General features: G+C 43.3%; 1 protein-coding gene across 1 annotated transcript in view; it reads left to right on the plus strand.

The window, feature by feature from the left end:
• The first annotated feature begins 4,162 nt into the window (after positions 1 to 4,162).
• The window catches only part of LOC128483730 (uncharacterized), a 32,376-nt gene continuing 20,265 nt past the window's right edge, over positions 4,163 to 16,273 (plus strand). Inside the window, exon 1 of the mRNA XM_053460002.1 lies at positions 4,163 to 4,743. Coding sequence (XP_053315977.1) covers positions 4,684 to 4,743 — 60 coding nt within the window. The 5' untranslated portion in view covers positions 4,163 to 4,683. The remainder of the gene's footprint in view (positions 4,744 to 16,273) is intronic.

A 16,273-nucleotide genomic window follows, 5' to 3' on the forward strand; every position in this document is an offset into this window, starting at 1 on the left:
GGCAAAGTCCCGGTGGGTCGCCGGCCGACAGAGCTACACGCTCAGCTCAGAAGAGGTGCAGCTCTGTTGTTGGACTTCAGGTCATCAGGTGACTGCTGGCCTTAAAGAGGTAGTTATCACAAAATAGATCCTCGGAGTATAAAAGAAAAAAACAATAGTTAAAAAATAATTAATTACAATTATGTTAGATATGTGTTTTTGAGGAAAATACAGAAAAGTTAAATGTTCTTCACTTTTATTAAACCCATTATAGCGTTTTATCTCCAATTTAATGATTGTTGCCAAATTAGACATTCTTTCATTGCAGATTTTTTTTTCTCTGTTTGCTTTTCCTCTTCCTTTTATATCTGAAAACACATTATTCTGCAGATATCTGATCTTTTGTTCTCAGAAAAACCCCCCTGTGCATAAAACCACATGTGGGAAAAGCCACGTTTTATCCTGCGTCCAAGACAGGATCTTCAGCAAAGAGTTCGTGTAAAAGTACTTTGAAGATGATTTAATATGGATTCATTAAACTGGTAGAAAAAAAATGGAGTCACCCTCAGGAGAAGCTGCAGCACACCGCCATCTTGGTCCATTATGTTCATCTGATTGTCTAAAACAGCTGTTTGGACAAAAAAATCTGTTTCCTGCCGGTTCATTTCGGAACGCGGTAATACAATTTGTTGTCTGACGCTCACATTTACTTTCATTCACTCTCTCACGCTCTCATTTTCATTCACTCTCTCTCAGGCTCTCTGAATATCTCTCTACCTTCTCTGCCAACCACATCCGCTTCTGTGTCTCACAGCTCCACTTCCACTTCTTGCATCTTCTTGTTCTCCTCTCTTCTTTCTTCTATTTTCTCTCATCTTTCTTCATCCGCATCTGTTCTGATATAACCTCCTGAAGAACGTCCGCCAAAATGGTGGGGCTTCTGGTGACATCCTCTCCCCTGATCTTCAAATCGGGGGTTCCCAGTCAGTGGCCAGGCGTTTCCAACTCGTGTAGCTGTGGAACATTTTTGTTTTTTTTGCTTCAAATAATAAACCGCAGAAAGTTCCCTGACACATTGTCTGGTTGTGGTTAAACTATATATTGCCGCAGGGATCATTGCAAAAAAAAGCGCAAAACCATTGTCATTTAACATTCTGACATCGTCCAGCTGCTGTGAACTAGAATTCCCAGCATGCACAGCTTTTGGCCTGACTCTTTTCTATTTCTTCCTTATAAGAAATCCCCAAACTTTCTTGAAAGATCATTTTTACTAAATGCATGACTCAAAAGATAATTTGTTTTTTCTTTGGCGCATCAGATAACCCCTTGTGATCCTTATGAAGCTCGTTGTACATCCCATTGATTTTTTTTTACCTGTCCATTTTGGAATTCAAGATGAAGTAAAAGATAGACCTGAAAATGGCTCGACAAATAGTAGCGATAGAGCAAATACCGCAAAATAGGAATGATCTTCAATTCGATGGTGAGATCTCGGAGGCTCCAGAGTTCAAACCTCTGCTTGACTCCGGGAAGTCTCTCCTCTCAGATTTTTTGAGGTGCATCGTCTCTGTTGACCCAAAGGATCGCATGGTCTCCACCTTCCTGCAGTTCACATTTGCTCTCGAACACGTCTGGTCAGGTGCACAACCTGCCTGATGACAGCTTTGAACTTATTCAACTTATTCCCATTCTGGAGGGAGATGCCAATGGTTAAGGTCCCATCTCTCCTTCTTGTTCCTTATAGAAGATCGTGGTCATTCCCTTTCTCAGCGTCGGAGGCATCTTCCCCTCCACCACACAAGCTGAGCAGGTCCGAGCCAGCGAGGTCCCACGACTTATATATAATTCCGACAGGAGTGCAGCTTCTCCAATGTCAAGGAGGCCTCCATTGCTGCTTTACTTGCGGGATAAATAGTGTTAGCAACCGATAAAAGTGTGTCTATGGAAGAGAAGACTGGCCATCACCTTCTTAACCCCAAATACCGCACTTTGGCTATCTTGCAGCAATGTCAGGGGCATGTGGAGTGGAGTTACACTCTCCACCCGTCTACAGGATCTCCACTCAGGAACAGGGGATGATTTGCTTGGATTTCTCTGGCTTTTTCAGGGCCCCTTTGGACTCCTCATCCAGGCCTCGTCCAAAAGGGGCCAAAGCTTCTGAATTTCCTCATTCACGTCTGACTTCAGCCTGAATGAAAAATTGGAGTTTAACCCTTCACCACTGAGCTATGACTCTTCACAAGCCTTGTAAACACTTTGCCGATCATTCACAATCGCCTGCCTCTGTAACACAGCACAAAAGTTATTGGATTCCGCAACTGGCCGATTAATTTCAAAAATGATTGTTCAGGAGTGTTAGTATAGCTCCACGCGCAATCACACACACCTAGTCACACATACACACAGTCACACATATACACACAGCCACACATACACACATACACGCATTTACTTTCACACAGGCACAGCCACACACACAAGCACATATTTTTTTCAGGAAAGGCTCATCCACCAGTCAGTGACAGCTCCCTTAAGTCTACCATTCCCGTACAGAATATGTGTATAAGGGCAGGTGTGTGTGTAAGGGCAGTGTATATGTGTGTGAATGGAGAGGTGTGTATAAGGGCAGTGTATATGTGTGTAAATGGAGAGGTGTGTGTGTAAGGGCAGTGTATATGTGTGTATATGGAGAGGTGTGTGTGTAAGGGCAGTGTATATGTGTGTATGGAGAGGTGTGTGTAAGGGCTGTGTATATGTGTGTAAATGGAGAGGTGTGTATAAGGGCAGTGTATATGTGTGTAAATGGAGAGGCATGTGTAAGGGCAGTGTATATGTGTGTATGTGGAGAGGTGTGTGTAAGGGCAGTGTATATGTGTGTATTTGGCGAGGTGTGTGTAAGGGCAGTGTATATGTGTGTGTATGGAGAGGTGTGTGTAAGGGCAGTGTATATGTGTGTATGTGGAGAGGTGTGTGTAAGGGCAGTGTATATGTGTGTATATGGAGAGGTGTGTGTAAGGGCAGTATATATGTGTGTGTATGGAGAGGTGTGTGTAAGGGCAGTGTATATGTGTGTGTATGGAGAGGTGTGTGTAAGGTCAGTGTATATGTGTGTATATGGAGAGGTGTGTGTAAGGGCAGTGTATATGTGTGTGTATGAGTGTATATATTTATCAAGACCGGCCACCTGCACCGCCGCTGAAGCCATGACAGAGATCTGTGCTGATTGAGGCCCGGATCCCCCGTCCATCGCACGTCTGCCAATCAGCACCGCACGTAATATGACTTCATACACGACTCAGCTCTGACGAGCAAACACGCAGAGGCCGGGGACAGGGATGTGAGGCCTGACAAACAGGGGCCCCGCTCATGTCAGCCCCCCCGTCCATTTACTATCCCTGTCTCTGCATAGGAGACATCTTGCCTCCTCGTACCGGAACATATTACTTTTTACTTATTCATTCTATAGGGTAGCTTTTTACATACCCCAAGCTTTTTGATTCCCTTTAATGTGCTTCATCCACTGGAAATTGATTCCAGGTATCTACTACCCCTTCTGATAAATCTAGTTTTCTAATTTAACAAACATTTATTTTATTAGCCGCAATGAGTAGCCAATACGGTCTACTTCTACCATTGTATCATTTAAAAATAGAGGTAGAACTCACCGAAAGCCGACGTAAAGTGACATCTTCCTGTATACATTCTCACGTCATTAAATTAATTATTATTTTTTCCTTCTTTACTTTTTTTAATATAACTTTTTTTCTTCTGTTTATTTACATTTTTAAGGCACTAAAATAATTAGCAAGTATTTTCTGAAAAAGAATTCTTATTATAAAAGAAAAAAAGAAGAAAAAACTACAAATAAATAAATAAGCAAAATAATGCACAATATTTAATATAAAATTTCTGAATTTATGTGTTAAAATTAGGATTTTTGTTTAATATGTTATGTTAATGACACTAAAATAACCCTTCGGATCTTAGTTTAAGCTTCTGTTTTTCTCCCTCTGGCTCTCAGCTTCCTCCACCCCCCCCCCTTGAGGTTTGTAGGAAGGGGGGAAGGAGCCTTGCAGGATCCATGGTGTTTCCTTGCATGCTCTTTCCCTTTAAATATAAGCCCCGCCTCCATGAAATTGACACACTTTGCCGCGGTCAGCCAATCGGAGGCTGAGCTGAGTCTTGTGTTTGCTACAAGTTTCTCATTGCTAAAAGAGACGCAGACATAGGGGCAGTGTGTGCGTGAGTGAGTGTGTGTGCGCGTGAATGAGTGAAGCCTTATGGACGAGCTGCTGCAGAACCGTCGGACGGCAGTCGTGCTAATTGATATAAATCCAACGAATAGGGGGTGAACCCAATCGTAAGGGTCCTGCCAAAAAAAGAAATCTAACTTTAACATCAAACCGTAAGAAAATCCTGCAAAAGAACGCACAAAAAACGAGTAAACCGGGGAACTTTTTAAAAAAAATTCTTAAAAGGGAATATTTTTTGTTGTTATTATTATTTTTTTTATTGGGAGGGTAGAATTTGGGGGGAAAAAAAGCCGTCGATCTTACGTGCCTAACAGGTTAAATGAATTTGGAGCTTTGCCGGTTGGCGATTTTTGCGATCTTTCCACTCGCGTTAGCAGTTCCGTATGAGTGTGCGAGCGTGAGTGTGTAAATGTGTGTTTAACCCTTTCCTGCGCCCTGTGAATTTCGTACAATGCTGAAGGTTTTAACCAAGAAGCTCAGGAACCAGAGTTTAAGTGAAATTCAACTCAAGGTAACGAGACGACTTTTTTTTTTTCCCCTTTTATTCATGTTTTTCTCTCTTTTTTTTTTTTTAACGTGCTGGATGTGGTTGTCGAGGGCTACGCCGTGTGTTTTCCGAATGCTCACGCTATTACGGTGCGGCTATGATTAGCTTCTGTACTATGGGAGTGTTGTGATGTAATATACCCCTAGGTTATACACAGTTAATAGATCAAGGCAGAGGAGGCTTAAGTACGGAGGATATGAACGCAGCCTTATTTACCACGGTCTGTAGGGTTATTCCTCCCCGACCCTCCAAAAGTTACTGAAGACATCATTGCGAATGTAACAAATTAACGATATCATTTGCTACAATTCGAAGAAGTGTAGCGTTTCACTTTCACGGCAGCGCGCATGATCCAGGCCTGCTATTAATTCCCCGCCACCACCACCAGCACCAAACCCACATTGCTTTTAACTATTTCGGGGTCGGGTGATGTGTTTCTTGCACAAAGGGTTAATGCCAGCCATTCTGCTGCTATTGAGTGTGAAAATGGCTGGCTACGACCCAATGTTCATTTCGAGCGCAGCGGTCCGGGTTGATCCACCCGGCAGATATGGCCGCTTGCTTTTCACGCGGTTGGCGAGCGTTTTGGCGTAAGAGGCGTGTCCGTTCGGTAAAACTCTCGAAAGAAGTGCCAATCTGCGATGCGTCTCGTTAACCAGACGTTTAGCGGCGAGGCCTTTTTGTCCACCGAAAAAGCTTTCTTTTCTGTCGCAGGGAAGTGCATTGTGGGCCCCGAAAGAACAGACAGTTCGGGGGGGTATTTCGGACACAGTTTTTGGGGGATATATCGGACACAGTTTTTGGGGGATATTTCGGACACAGTTTTTTGGGGGAATTTCATAGTTTTTGGGGGGTTTCGGACACAGTCCGGGGGGGGTATTCCAGACACAGTAGGGGAGCATTCTAGAGAGCTTCATGTAATCAGATAGCGCTCATCTCTTATTGTACTAATAAAGCTTGTGAGGTTTCATTTAAAAAAAAAAAAAAAAAAAAAAAAAAAAGGAATAGTTTCTAATTGTTCTTTACAGTGAAAGGGGCCGAAGACGGACAGGGGCGTATGTTTTATTCTGGCCTTTTCCCCATTTTATTTTAATTTGCATTAATGATCATCTATAAATACTGCTGCTTGGTATTCCCGGGCCGTATTCAGTTATGCAATAGGGCGTTCACATCGCCGGTGGATACTTTGTACTCCACTATAATGCAGCGTTCCTGCGCCCAACGTAAACTCCGCATTATGCAATGCAACTTTGTTATCATACACAGATACTCTGCATCGTTATACGGTACAACCCCCGCATTGTATATCCTCCCAGTCATATGATTCCCAGTACTGAGCTGCTCTTGCATCACCGTCGCATATTATGATGTCATACATCCGGGTATATTCTGCATATTAGTATTCTGTATATTCTGTGTACCTTATTTCGTTTCCCGTGTAAAGCAGTACGGATTATCAGCGCATGGCATGCGTGCAGCAATATTTTGCGTCCATATCATGTCTGTGACATTTTCTTGTATGATGCAATGATGTGAAGGCGGCAGGGCGTGCGGGGAATTCATTAGGCCCATTAATGCTGTTAAATGATTTCATTGGGTATATTTGTGTATATTTATTCACAACAAGAAAGTTAAAGGGACCCCCCCCCAGCATCCCAGACAGCCTCCTTTAAAAGCTTCATTAAACCTGCAATAAATAAATAAAGAGAATTACTTTTAGGAGAAGCTGCAGCTCCAGAGCTGCCGAAGAACACCTCCTCTGCGGTCCAAGGATTTTCACCACTGCTTAAAATCAATAGGGGTGCTTTCTGGGCATGTGCACAGGGAGGTCTCTTTAGAGCGTTCTCCCCGGAGCGTGCAATGGGTTAGCATTAGAGGTGATTGTTTAGTAACCATGGCGCCATATGCAAAAAAAATGGGGCAGAAAAATCCAAAAAGGAATGTAGGCCAAAGAAAAAACTCGTGGTGGTCTCTTCACCAAATGGAGCTGGTTTGAGGACCCCCCCCCCCGGATCTTGTATTTTGGGCTTTCGGCCTTATTCTTTGGCTGATCTTGTAGGAACCCTTAGTACTTGCGGCCCGTGTTTAGTGGTGAGTCCCTGGGCCTGGCCTGCAGCTCGTTGAAGGCTTTGTTGAAGGTTCTCCAGTTGAGTGAAATCGTTTGGTCTCTAAGGAGGCCAACAAGGACTTGGTTTAGGCGGTGCGGTCCGGTGACACTCAAACCATGGTCAGCGGGCTTCACTTGGTGGATCAGAACATTCTACGTTAATCCGAACCCGTCCGCCCTCTAGCTTATACCCTCTCTTACTAGTAATATAATTCTAGGGGGTCTAGAACTTTTTCCAAAATGCCCCCCCTTGTACCTCGTCACATCAATCCATATGGAGGCCCGTCATTCTCTCCTACTCGTTTGATGGTCTGATGCTCCTCAGATTGTCCGCTCTCCAAACTCCCAACAACATTCCATCTTACGTAGGAAACGCGTCTCATCAAACACTTGATTTTCCAAAAACGATAAACAAGAAGTACCAAATCTGGAACTTTTTCAGAATTTTTTCTTTCACCTTGACTGTATTCACTGGAAAACCCCTATTTTTGGTGATCGTGATGGGAAGCATGCATCAACCCCCCACACACATTCTTCTTCTCTTCTTCTCTTCTTCTCCTTAGTTTTGTTTTTTGTTTCATTTTTTTTTTAAGAACCGTCTAACAAAATTCCTCTAACTGTCCGCTCTTTAGGAAAAAACAAACATTTGGTACGGAGCGGAAATAGAGGTTATGAAATCTCATGTTTAGTTGTGAAGGTGGCCAAGCCAATTGCTTACAGCTGGTTTTTTTTGGCTACAATGTTTAAGTTTAACTAATTGTTACAATAATGAAAACGTCGGTAAATAGAAGCCAACAAAAGAATTATCATGTTTCCAGTGGAACCATACTAGATGCATTTTGGGTTAGAATCACAAATATCCTATGATGCAATTAATACGGGATTCTACGGGATATTTTCTAAATATTGTTTTTTAAATTACAATTTCTATCAATTATTTTGCTCTGTGTCGAAAATAAACATTTTATTTCAACATTGCGCTGTCAATATTGATAGATTAAAATAGAATTTAATATTAATTAATGGGGAGGAATAATCAAACAGATACAGGAAGTTAAGATGGCGGCTCCCATGGTATACACACAAGGTGGATTTTAAATACATATATTGCTTATTTTATTATTATTAATAAATGATTATATTATAGCGCCATCATATTCTGCAGCGCTGTCCAATGGGTAAACAGGAAATAACAGGTAGGGCATCAATTATAATTATGCAACTCTACAGGTGTTATGGAGCTTTATAAATCAATCAACATAATAATAATAATAATAATGATAATAGTAATAATAAAAATAATAATAATTATTATTAGATTAATAATTAAAAATTATACTTCCTGTTTGTGTTTTCCAAGCAGTTTAATGTTTTTTTTTTTTTAATGCAATGTTGTTCTTTATCCCTCTAGCTAGAACGTATTTCCCATCATGCACCTGAATCCCCCTTCCTGATTGGGTGCTGATTTTGGGGACTTTAAATGATTTTATTAAGTAGGGTAATATGAGGAAGAAGGAGAAGCGTGTATGTGTATGTATATACCGTATATATATATATGTTTGTGTGTGTGTATATATATATATATATGTGTGTGCGTGTGTGTGTGTGTGCGTGTGTGTGTGCGTGCGTGTGCGTGCGTGTGCGTGCGTGTGTGTGCGTGTGTGTGTATATATATATATATATGTGTGTGCGTGCGTGTGTGTGTGTGCGTGTGTGTGTGTATATATATATATATATATATGTGTGCGTGTGTGTGCGTGTGTGTGCGTGTGTATATATATATATCTATCTATGGCTCCGGATCATGAAGCTCAGATTAAATGGTTATTTGCAGTATTGCACGTAACAGTAAGCGGAGTATAAGGACGGCGCTGCGCGTTATGTTGATATATTGCGCAGGTTGTGTGCACAGAGTATGACTGCCGTTTGCTCTGAATATCCGCCTCATTCATGCGCGGTTTAGTTGCGTTACAGAAGGCACAGAAGATAGCTCGGTTTATCCGAGGTCGTATGGATTATTAGTGAAACTGGATATCTATTCATCGTCTCCACACCTGCCTTCTAAACCCCGCTGTGTCGCAGAAATCCCCGTTCCGCTGCCCTGGGAGGAGATGCAGAAACTGCCACGAAAGAAGCGTCTCAAAGGAACGCGCAACACCCCTCATGCAAAATGCATGGACCTTAGTGCAGTTCCCATAATGCAAAAGGCCGCGTGCATTCATCTTTTATAGGTCTTTTCTTTTTCCTCCTCTCCCATCTAGCGGGAGTACTGGGCCTCTGGGGCAGATCCTACCACTCCACTTTAAAATACCCACACTCTCACTCACTCTTACACTCTCACTCACTCTTACTCACGCTCATGTTCGCTCACACTCTCTCTCAATGTCTCATTTCCTGCAGCTCATCTTCTTCTCTTGTCTCCTTTTCTTTTGTCTTCTTTTTTCTGACTCCTTTCTTCGTCCTATTGTCCCCTATATCAGTTCCGCTAGCTAGGCCTCACGGAGAGGTTCCTCAAAAAGGTGGAGCCTCCGTACACACCCTCTCCCCCGATTGGAGGAACGGGGGAGAGGCTGTCCATTTTGTGGAAGTGCTCCGGGAGGCCTAATTAGCGCAGCTGATACCGGGGAGAAATGGACGAAGAAAGAAGACAGAAGAAAGAAGAAACTTCTTCTGTGTGCCAGTATGGTATCCCTGTGATGACTGGCACCTTGGGCAGACCACCTTCCCCCACGTACACTACTTATGCCTTTCTGATCTCAGAATCTGCATGCTGATTCCTCCCCATTAGGTTATCTCTCCCCTATTAAGTTGCTAACTGGTTCCGGCAGCCCTTGCTATGGATGGAAGGGAAACATATCACGCTGGACCGGTCTCGCGGGAAGGCGCAGGTACCCTGATACCGGTAAAACTGAATACCCCTTTAGTTGTAGATGAATGAGGCATTGTAAGCCCCCCCCGTGACAGCTGATTGGGGAAGCTGTCTACAGAGAGACAGCAGAGACCTGCGTCCCGAAGGCCTATACATTGGATTCATTCTTGGCATCGAGCAACGCTGGCTGATGTCAGACTAATTGTGTCTGCGAGCCGAGCTCCACATGTCAGCCCGAGGCACCAGGCTTTAAACAATATCATATGACGGGGTTTACTGAGCGGCCCTTGTCTCCGCCGTGTGACTTAATGCAATAACTTCGCTCTCTTCATCCCGACGGTCGACTAACTTGGGTCAGGAAGAAACGAACCCCATTAAAGCAGATTTATTCCCTAAAACATTCTATTAATTAATTTTACCGCCCTTGGAACTTAGAAGCCGCGCTTGATACTAATGTATCTCCTCTTCATTAGACAATTTAAAGGGACGGTAATGCCTGTTTTCATCAGGGGTTAATTCATTCCTTTTTTTGTGTTAAGTTGTGTTTTTTTCACACAGTTGCACATTTATTTTTCTGGCGCACAGGAAGCTGTCGGGTGTTGGCGAATGGGCCCTTGAGGGCCCCCAGACATTGCGTACTTTAACAAGGGTCCTACTTTAAGACTCTGGAGGATTACAGGATCCGCATTTGTTTTTTAATAGGAAAGGGTTACTTGGCTGGCTTTGCATGATGGGAATTGTTGTCCAATTGTTCTCCTCTCTAGGCTCGGCACCCGAGGGCCGTTAAGTCGATATATATATTTTTTGCTGTACATTTCCCAGGATAACGCTGACCTCAGGATGTGACCTGCCTCATTACTACCGTCTGTTTACCCTGCTGCAGCTTTTCAGGAAATGAAGGATTGTTAGGTCAGCGATGAGAGTTTAGGAGCGAGGCTGAACTCTTATTAAAATAGCGTGAGCCGCCTGCGCGCTGGAACGGCAGCTAACGGAAAAAAATGGAAAGATCAAAACGCAACAAGAAAGCCGCAGAGTAGAGGCTTAGCGCTCTGATTACCGCCCGCTCTGGGATCCATTGCTTTTCCCTTTCCAGCTGGGGAACAAGAAGTGCAAGGGCTGCATTTATATCTAGTTATGGTTTGGGCCCAAACAGTAAAAATTGTAAAATTGGGTGGGGCTTAAGCAAATGTAGGCGGAGCACGTTGGAAATTGTTTTGATTGGATGGAGCTGCCGTGGAGCCCCTCCTTTCTTGCCTTCTCCAATCCGATCCGTACCACTATACCTGGGAACTTCCAGGCTCTGGCCGCCCTCAGTCTTTGAGGAGTGGGGAGGGCTATATAAGTGGCTGTGATTGGTTGACTGGTTTCTTATGTGGGTAAGGCTAGCTGCAAAGTGGGGCGGGGCATGGGATGGTAATAGGGCAGGAAGTGGGTGTCAATTTAAAAAAGACTCCAGTGCATTGTGTTGCATGCATCGGCGCAGACTTCTGCTTCATTTGACTCCGCCCCAGATGCCTCTAGTGAAAACCAGGAGCATACTTAAGTACACTTCTTGCACATGCTCAGTAGAACCCCCCCGTTCTAGGCAATGGGAGATACATGCGCAATAAACTCCAACATGCCGACTCGACTGTTCTTTTACAACGAAGACCCGGGCCTGGAAACACCAGCGATGAATGTTTATTTTGCAGCCTCTCAATTATTTATATCTATAATGTTTGTATTATAAATTATGCACGGGACAGGACTATGATACAAATCTCCATGCATTATTCACTATAGCAGCTTTCAAAACACGGTTCTTTATTTGAGAGACAAAGTTCCAGTTTAATTGCAGGGAGTGTTCGCTAAAAAAAATAATGATCCGCGGGGTTTATGTGCCAAGAGTCTCATTAAACAGGCAGGCCGTGTGCTCTCCAACCAGCTGGCTGTATAGGAACCGGTCCTTACCCTCATATAGGATATACGCTAATTTAAAGCTCCGCAGGTTTCATATAGGATGAGTGTGGGGGTGGGGCATGGACATAATATTATATATTTATTTATATCGAATTACTTAGCTGCAATCAATGAATAAAATGATAAAACCCAGTAATTGGTGTGGTTCTAACACAAAAAAAGAAGAAACGAGAAGTGCTTAGCAAATTTATAAAAAAATAAATAAAATAAAAATACATAAAAATAAAAAATAAATAATAAAAATACCAAAAAAAAATAAAAAATAAAATAAAAAATACCTTCGTTTATTTGGTGCAATGTTTTTTTCATATGGATTTTAATGCATATGATAGCTGCATGGTCCCTTTAATTTTCAGCAAGGCCCCCCTTGCAAGTACAAATGCCCCCCCAATATACATTTGCCTCTTTCTCTGTCCCCAGCAACACGCCTGCGCCTACGCGGTATACTGACCGCCGGTCAACTCTGCGTGAGTCCTTTCCTGCCACTCATTGGCTGCTTGAATCAGCCAATGAGTAGTGTAGAAATGAGTTGGATTGGGGGCCGTTGTGCCGCTAAGTACCTTAATATGCATTATTTTTTTGGTGGGGGTGCATAGAACATTGGGGTGTCCCTTTAAATAGGTGCTACGCCCAGGTGTCAGCCATGTGAACCTCAGCCCTGGAGTCGCTGAAACCCCGGCGTTTGGAAACGGGATCACGGACTCCTGCTCAAGCAGCCAATCAGAATTCGGTTTCTCAGACCCTGCTCTCTCGAAGCAATAAAGACGGTCACTCAAGCCTCGCCTGACCCTCTCCCTGGTTAATATACTCTCCATCTTCATGATTAGACTACCGGCCCTTTAATTGACGTGGGAAGGTTTAAATCCCCTCACTGTATTACCCTCTACCACTTCTGCTGGGAGGCTGTTCCATCTATCCACCACCTTCTGTACCAAGTCTGTTTATATAACACTGGTGTACACGTTTAACTTAAAACTGCCCTTCACTCTCTATGTTACCGTACCCTCACCTGCCCTCCCCCCCTTGTGTTTTTCCGACGGTCTCGCAGCTGCCCGTCTCTAACCTATTTTTCTGGATTTCTTTGTCTCCGATCGTCACGCTCACCCTTTTTATTTTTTCCTCCCCGTGCTAAATCTGAATCCCAGGTCCGTCATGCCCGTATCAGGCGATGGCTCTGTTTTTGAACTCCCCCCCCAGACTTCTTAACGTGTGAACCGAGTCGAGGGGACGCACCATTTAGTCAGAACACGAAACGAGCTCCTATCACTGTAAGCCGGCTGAGCGGATTAACGCTCATTAACCGCGCTGCGAGCTGCTGTCATGGCAGCAAATATTTACTCCAGGTGAACGGGCAGACCCTGTGCGCAGGTTTATTTAAGGAGAGAAGGAGGTTTATCCAAGGCCTCTGCCTGTGTATCCAGCGAGCGGAGAGCGTGTGAAAGTGTCAATAACGCCCCGACGTGCAGCTGAGCCAATAACCCGAGCTCAAAGTGCGGCCGGCGGTCTGCGGTAATAAATTGCCGTTATTTTCCGCTCTCCGTCGCGTCCGGGTGTCTCCGGTTCTCTCTGAGCTTGTATGGGATCCTTTTCACAGCCAAATGATTCACCCCCACCAAACAAGATGGGGTCAGTTTCAAGCGGGTCTCCCCCCAATTGTTTTATTCCCAGTATCGGATTAAAAATACACTTTCAAGAATATTGCCCCAATCTACTAGACAATCACCCCGACTCCTTATCATACTGCCCGTGGGGAACAATAGAATGGCTTAGTCTTAATCACAGAGTAGGATACTCTGACTAATGAAAGTCTATGGAGGATCGGACTTCATTAGCATCGCCATAAAGCATCAGCTCAGTGTGGTGTTTGAGCCAGGAGTCACCCAAAATATCACATGACTGACAGCAACGGCGGCTCCCGGTCTGCAGATAAAGAGAGTTTATTGGGAGAAAATAAGATAAAACCAGGTTTTTATCACCGACCGACATTACTGTGTACAGCGCTGGGGGTTAAATTACTGTATACAGCGCTGGGGGGGTTATTACTGTATACAGCGCTGGGGGTTATATTACTGTATACAGCGCTGGGGGGTTATATTACTGTATACAGCGCTGGGGGGTTATATTACTGTATACAGCGCTGGGGGTTATATTACTGTATACAGCGCTGGGGGTTATATTACTGTATACAGCGCTGGGGGGTTATATTACTGTATACAGCGCTGGGGGGTTATATTACTGTATACAGCGTGGGGGTTATATTACTGTATACAGCGCTGGGGGTTATATTACTGTATACAGTGCTGGGGGGTTATATTACTGTATACAGCGCTGGGGGGTTATATCACTGTATACAGCGCTGGGGGGTTATATTACTGTATACAGCGCTGGGGGTTATATTACTGTATACAGCGCTGGGGGGTTATATTACTGTATACTGCGCTGGGGGTTATATTACTGTATACTGCGCTGGGGGTTATATTACTGTATACAGCGCTGGGGGTTATATTACTGTATACAGCGCTGGGGGTTATATTACTGTATACAGTGCTGGGGGTTATATTACTGTATACAGCGCTGGGGGGTTATATTACTGTATACAGCGCTGGGGGGTTATATTACTGTATACAGTGCTGGGGGTTATATTACTGTATACAGCGCTGGGGGTTATATTACTGTATACAGCGCTGGGGGTTATATTACTGTATACAGCGCTGGGGGTTATATTACTGTATACAGTGCTGGGGGTTATATTACTGTATACAGCGCTGGGGGTTATATTACTGTATACAGCGCTGGGGGTTATATTACTGTATACAGCGCTGGGGGGTATATTACTGTATACAGCGCTGGGGGTTATATTACTGTATACAGCGCTGGAGGGTTATATTACTGTATACAGCGCTGGGGATTATATTACTGTATACAGCGCTGGGGGTTATATTACTGTATACAGCGCTGGGGGTATATTACTGTATACAGCGCTGGGGGTTATATTACTGTATACAGCACTGGGGGGGTTATATTACTGTATACAGCGCTGGGGAGGTTATTACTTTATTATGAAATCATCCAGTAATTTTCTCTTTGGGGAGATTCTTGTGATCGCTGCATCCTCTTTTTCATGGCGAGTTGCTGTTATCGTTCACTGAAGGAATATTATGAGCCTCTTTGTAGTCGCAACAGATTTACAGATTTAAAGAACTCCACAACAAGCATCACCTGTGTTAATATTTGCCCGTCTGCCCGTTTCTCCTGCTGTAACGACTCAAATCCTAATCAGTCGTTGGTCTCGTCTTAGATTCAGGAGCCGTATGTCTATCCCATGTATAATGCCCTCACTGTATTACCCTCTACCACTTCAGCTGGAATGCAGTTCCACCTTTCTACCACCCTCTCCTACCAACTTCCTTACATTTTAATCTTTAAACCTATGTGTTTAGCCTTGTCTGTTGTAGTTGTATTTATTACCCAGAAAGGATTGTTGTTTACAATAATATAAAGGAATATGCATTTTTTTATTGCTGGTCAGTATTTATTATATTAAAGGTGCTGTTCCACTTAGATAAAAATTAGTTGCGCTGTTTCTTTTGAAGAATTGTAAGTATAAAAACAACATCGTGAGTTGCTTTTTCAGTTACTAGGACAACTTGTGGGAAAATGCATCCTATGAGTGTCTGTGTCTGTGTTTGTGTCACATGACAATTAAGCGTTCCCGGCAAAAATCTTCATAGACAAAATTCTCACCATTAAATAATTATTTCTGGGAAGGGTTTGAGCATTAAGCGGGACAACGAATGATGTCTCTAATACTGTATTTAGTTTTAGAACAAAATAATAGGTGGAACAGCAGCTTGAAAACACTGAAGTCCCACTGCCTCTCCGAGTAGATCTGCGTCTTGCTCGGAATGAGTGGTTGAAAAAAGTCCGTCACGTTCCCCAATCCCCCAAAGAAGCAAAACCACCCCCCACTGAAGTGATTTCCAATGTGCCTCAAAAAGGGGGGAAATTCCTTCCTGACTCTGAAATGATCTCCAATTTCTCATCAAATTAACCCTTATAACCCGTTATATCCTGTATATTCCTCATATTATATACTCTCCCCCCCCGTATAACTAATCCCGTCCTTATAACCCGTTATATCCTGTATATTCCTCATATTATATATTATATACTCTCCCCCCATATAACTAATCCCGTCCTTATAACCCGTTATATCCCTGTATATTCCTCATATTATATATTATATACTCTCCGGCCGTATAACTAATCCCGTCCTTATAACCCGTTATACCCTGTATATTCCTCATATTATATATTATATACTCTCCCCCCGTATAACTAATCCCGTCCTTATAACCCGTTATATCCCTGTATATTCCTCATATTATATACTCTCCCCCCCCGTATAACTAATCCCGTCCTTATAACCCGTTATATCCTGTATATTCCTCATATTATATATTATATACTCTCCGGCCGTATAACTAATCCCGTCCTTATAACCCGTTATATCCTGTATATTCCTCATATTATATATTATATACTCTCCGGCCGTATAA

This window comes from Spea bombifrons, chromosome 3, assembly GCF_027358695.1.
Source record: "Spea bombifrons isolate aSpeBom1 chromosome 3, aSpeBom1.2.pri, whole genome shotgun sequence".
Classification (NCBI taxonomy): Eukaryota; Metazoa; Chordata; class Amphibia; order Anura; family Pelobatidae; genus Spea; species Spea bombifrons.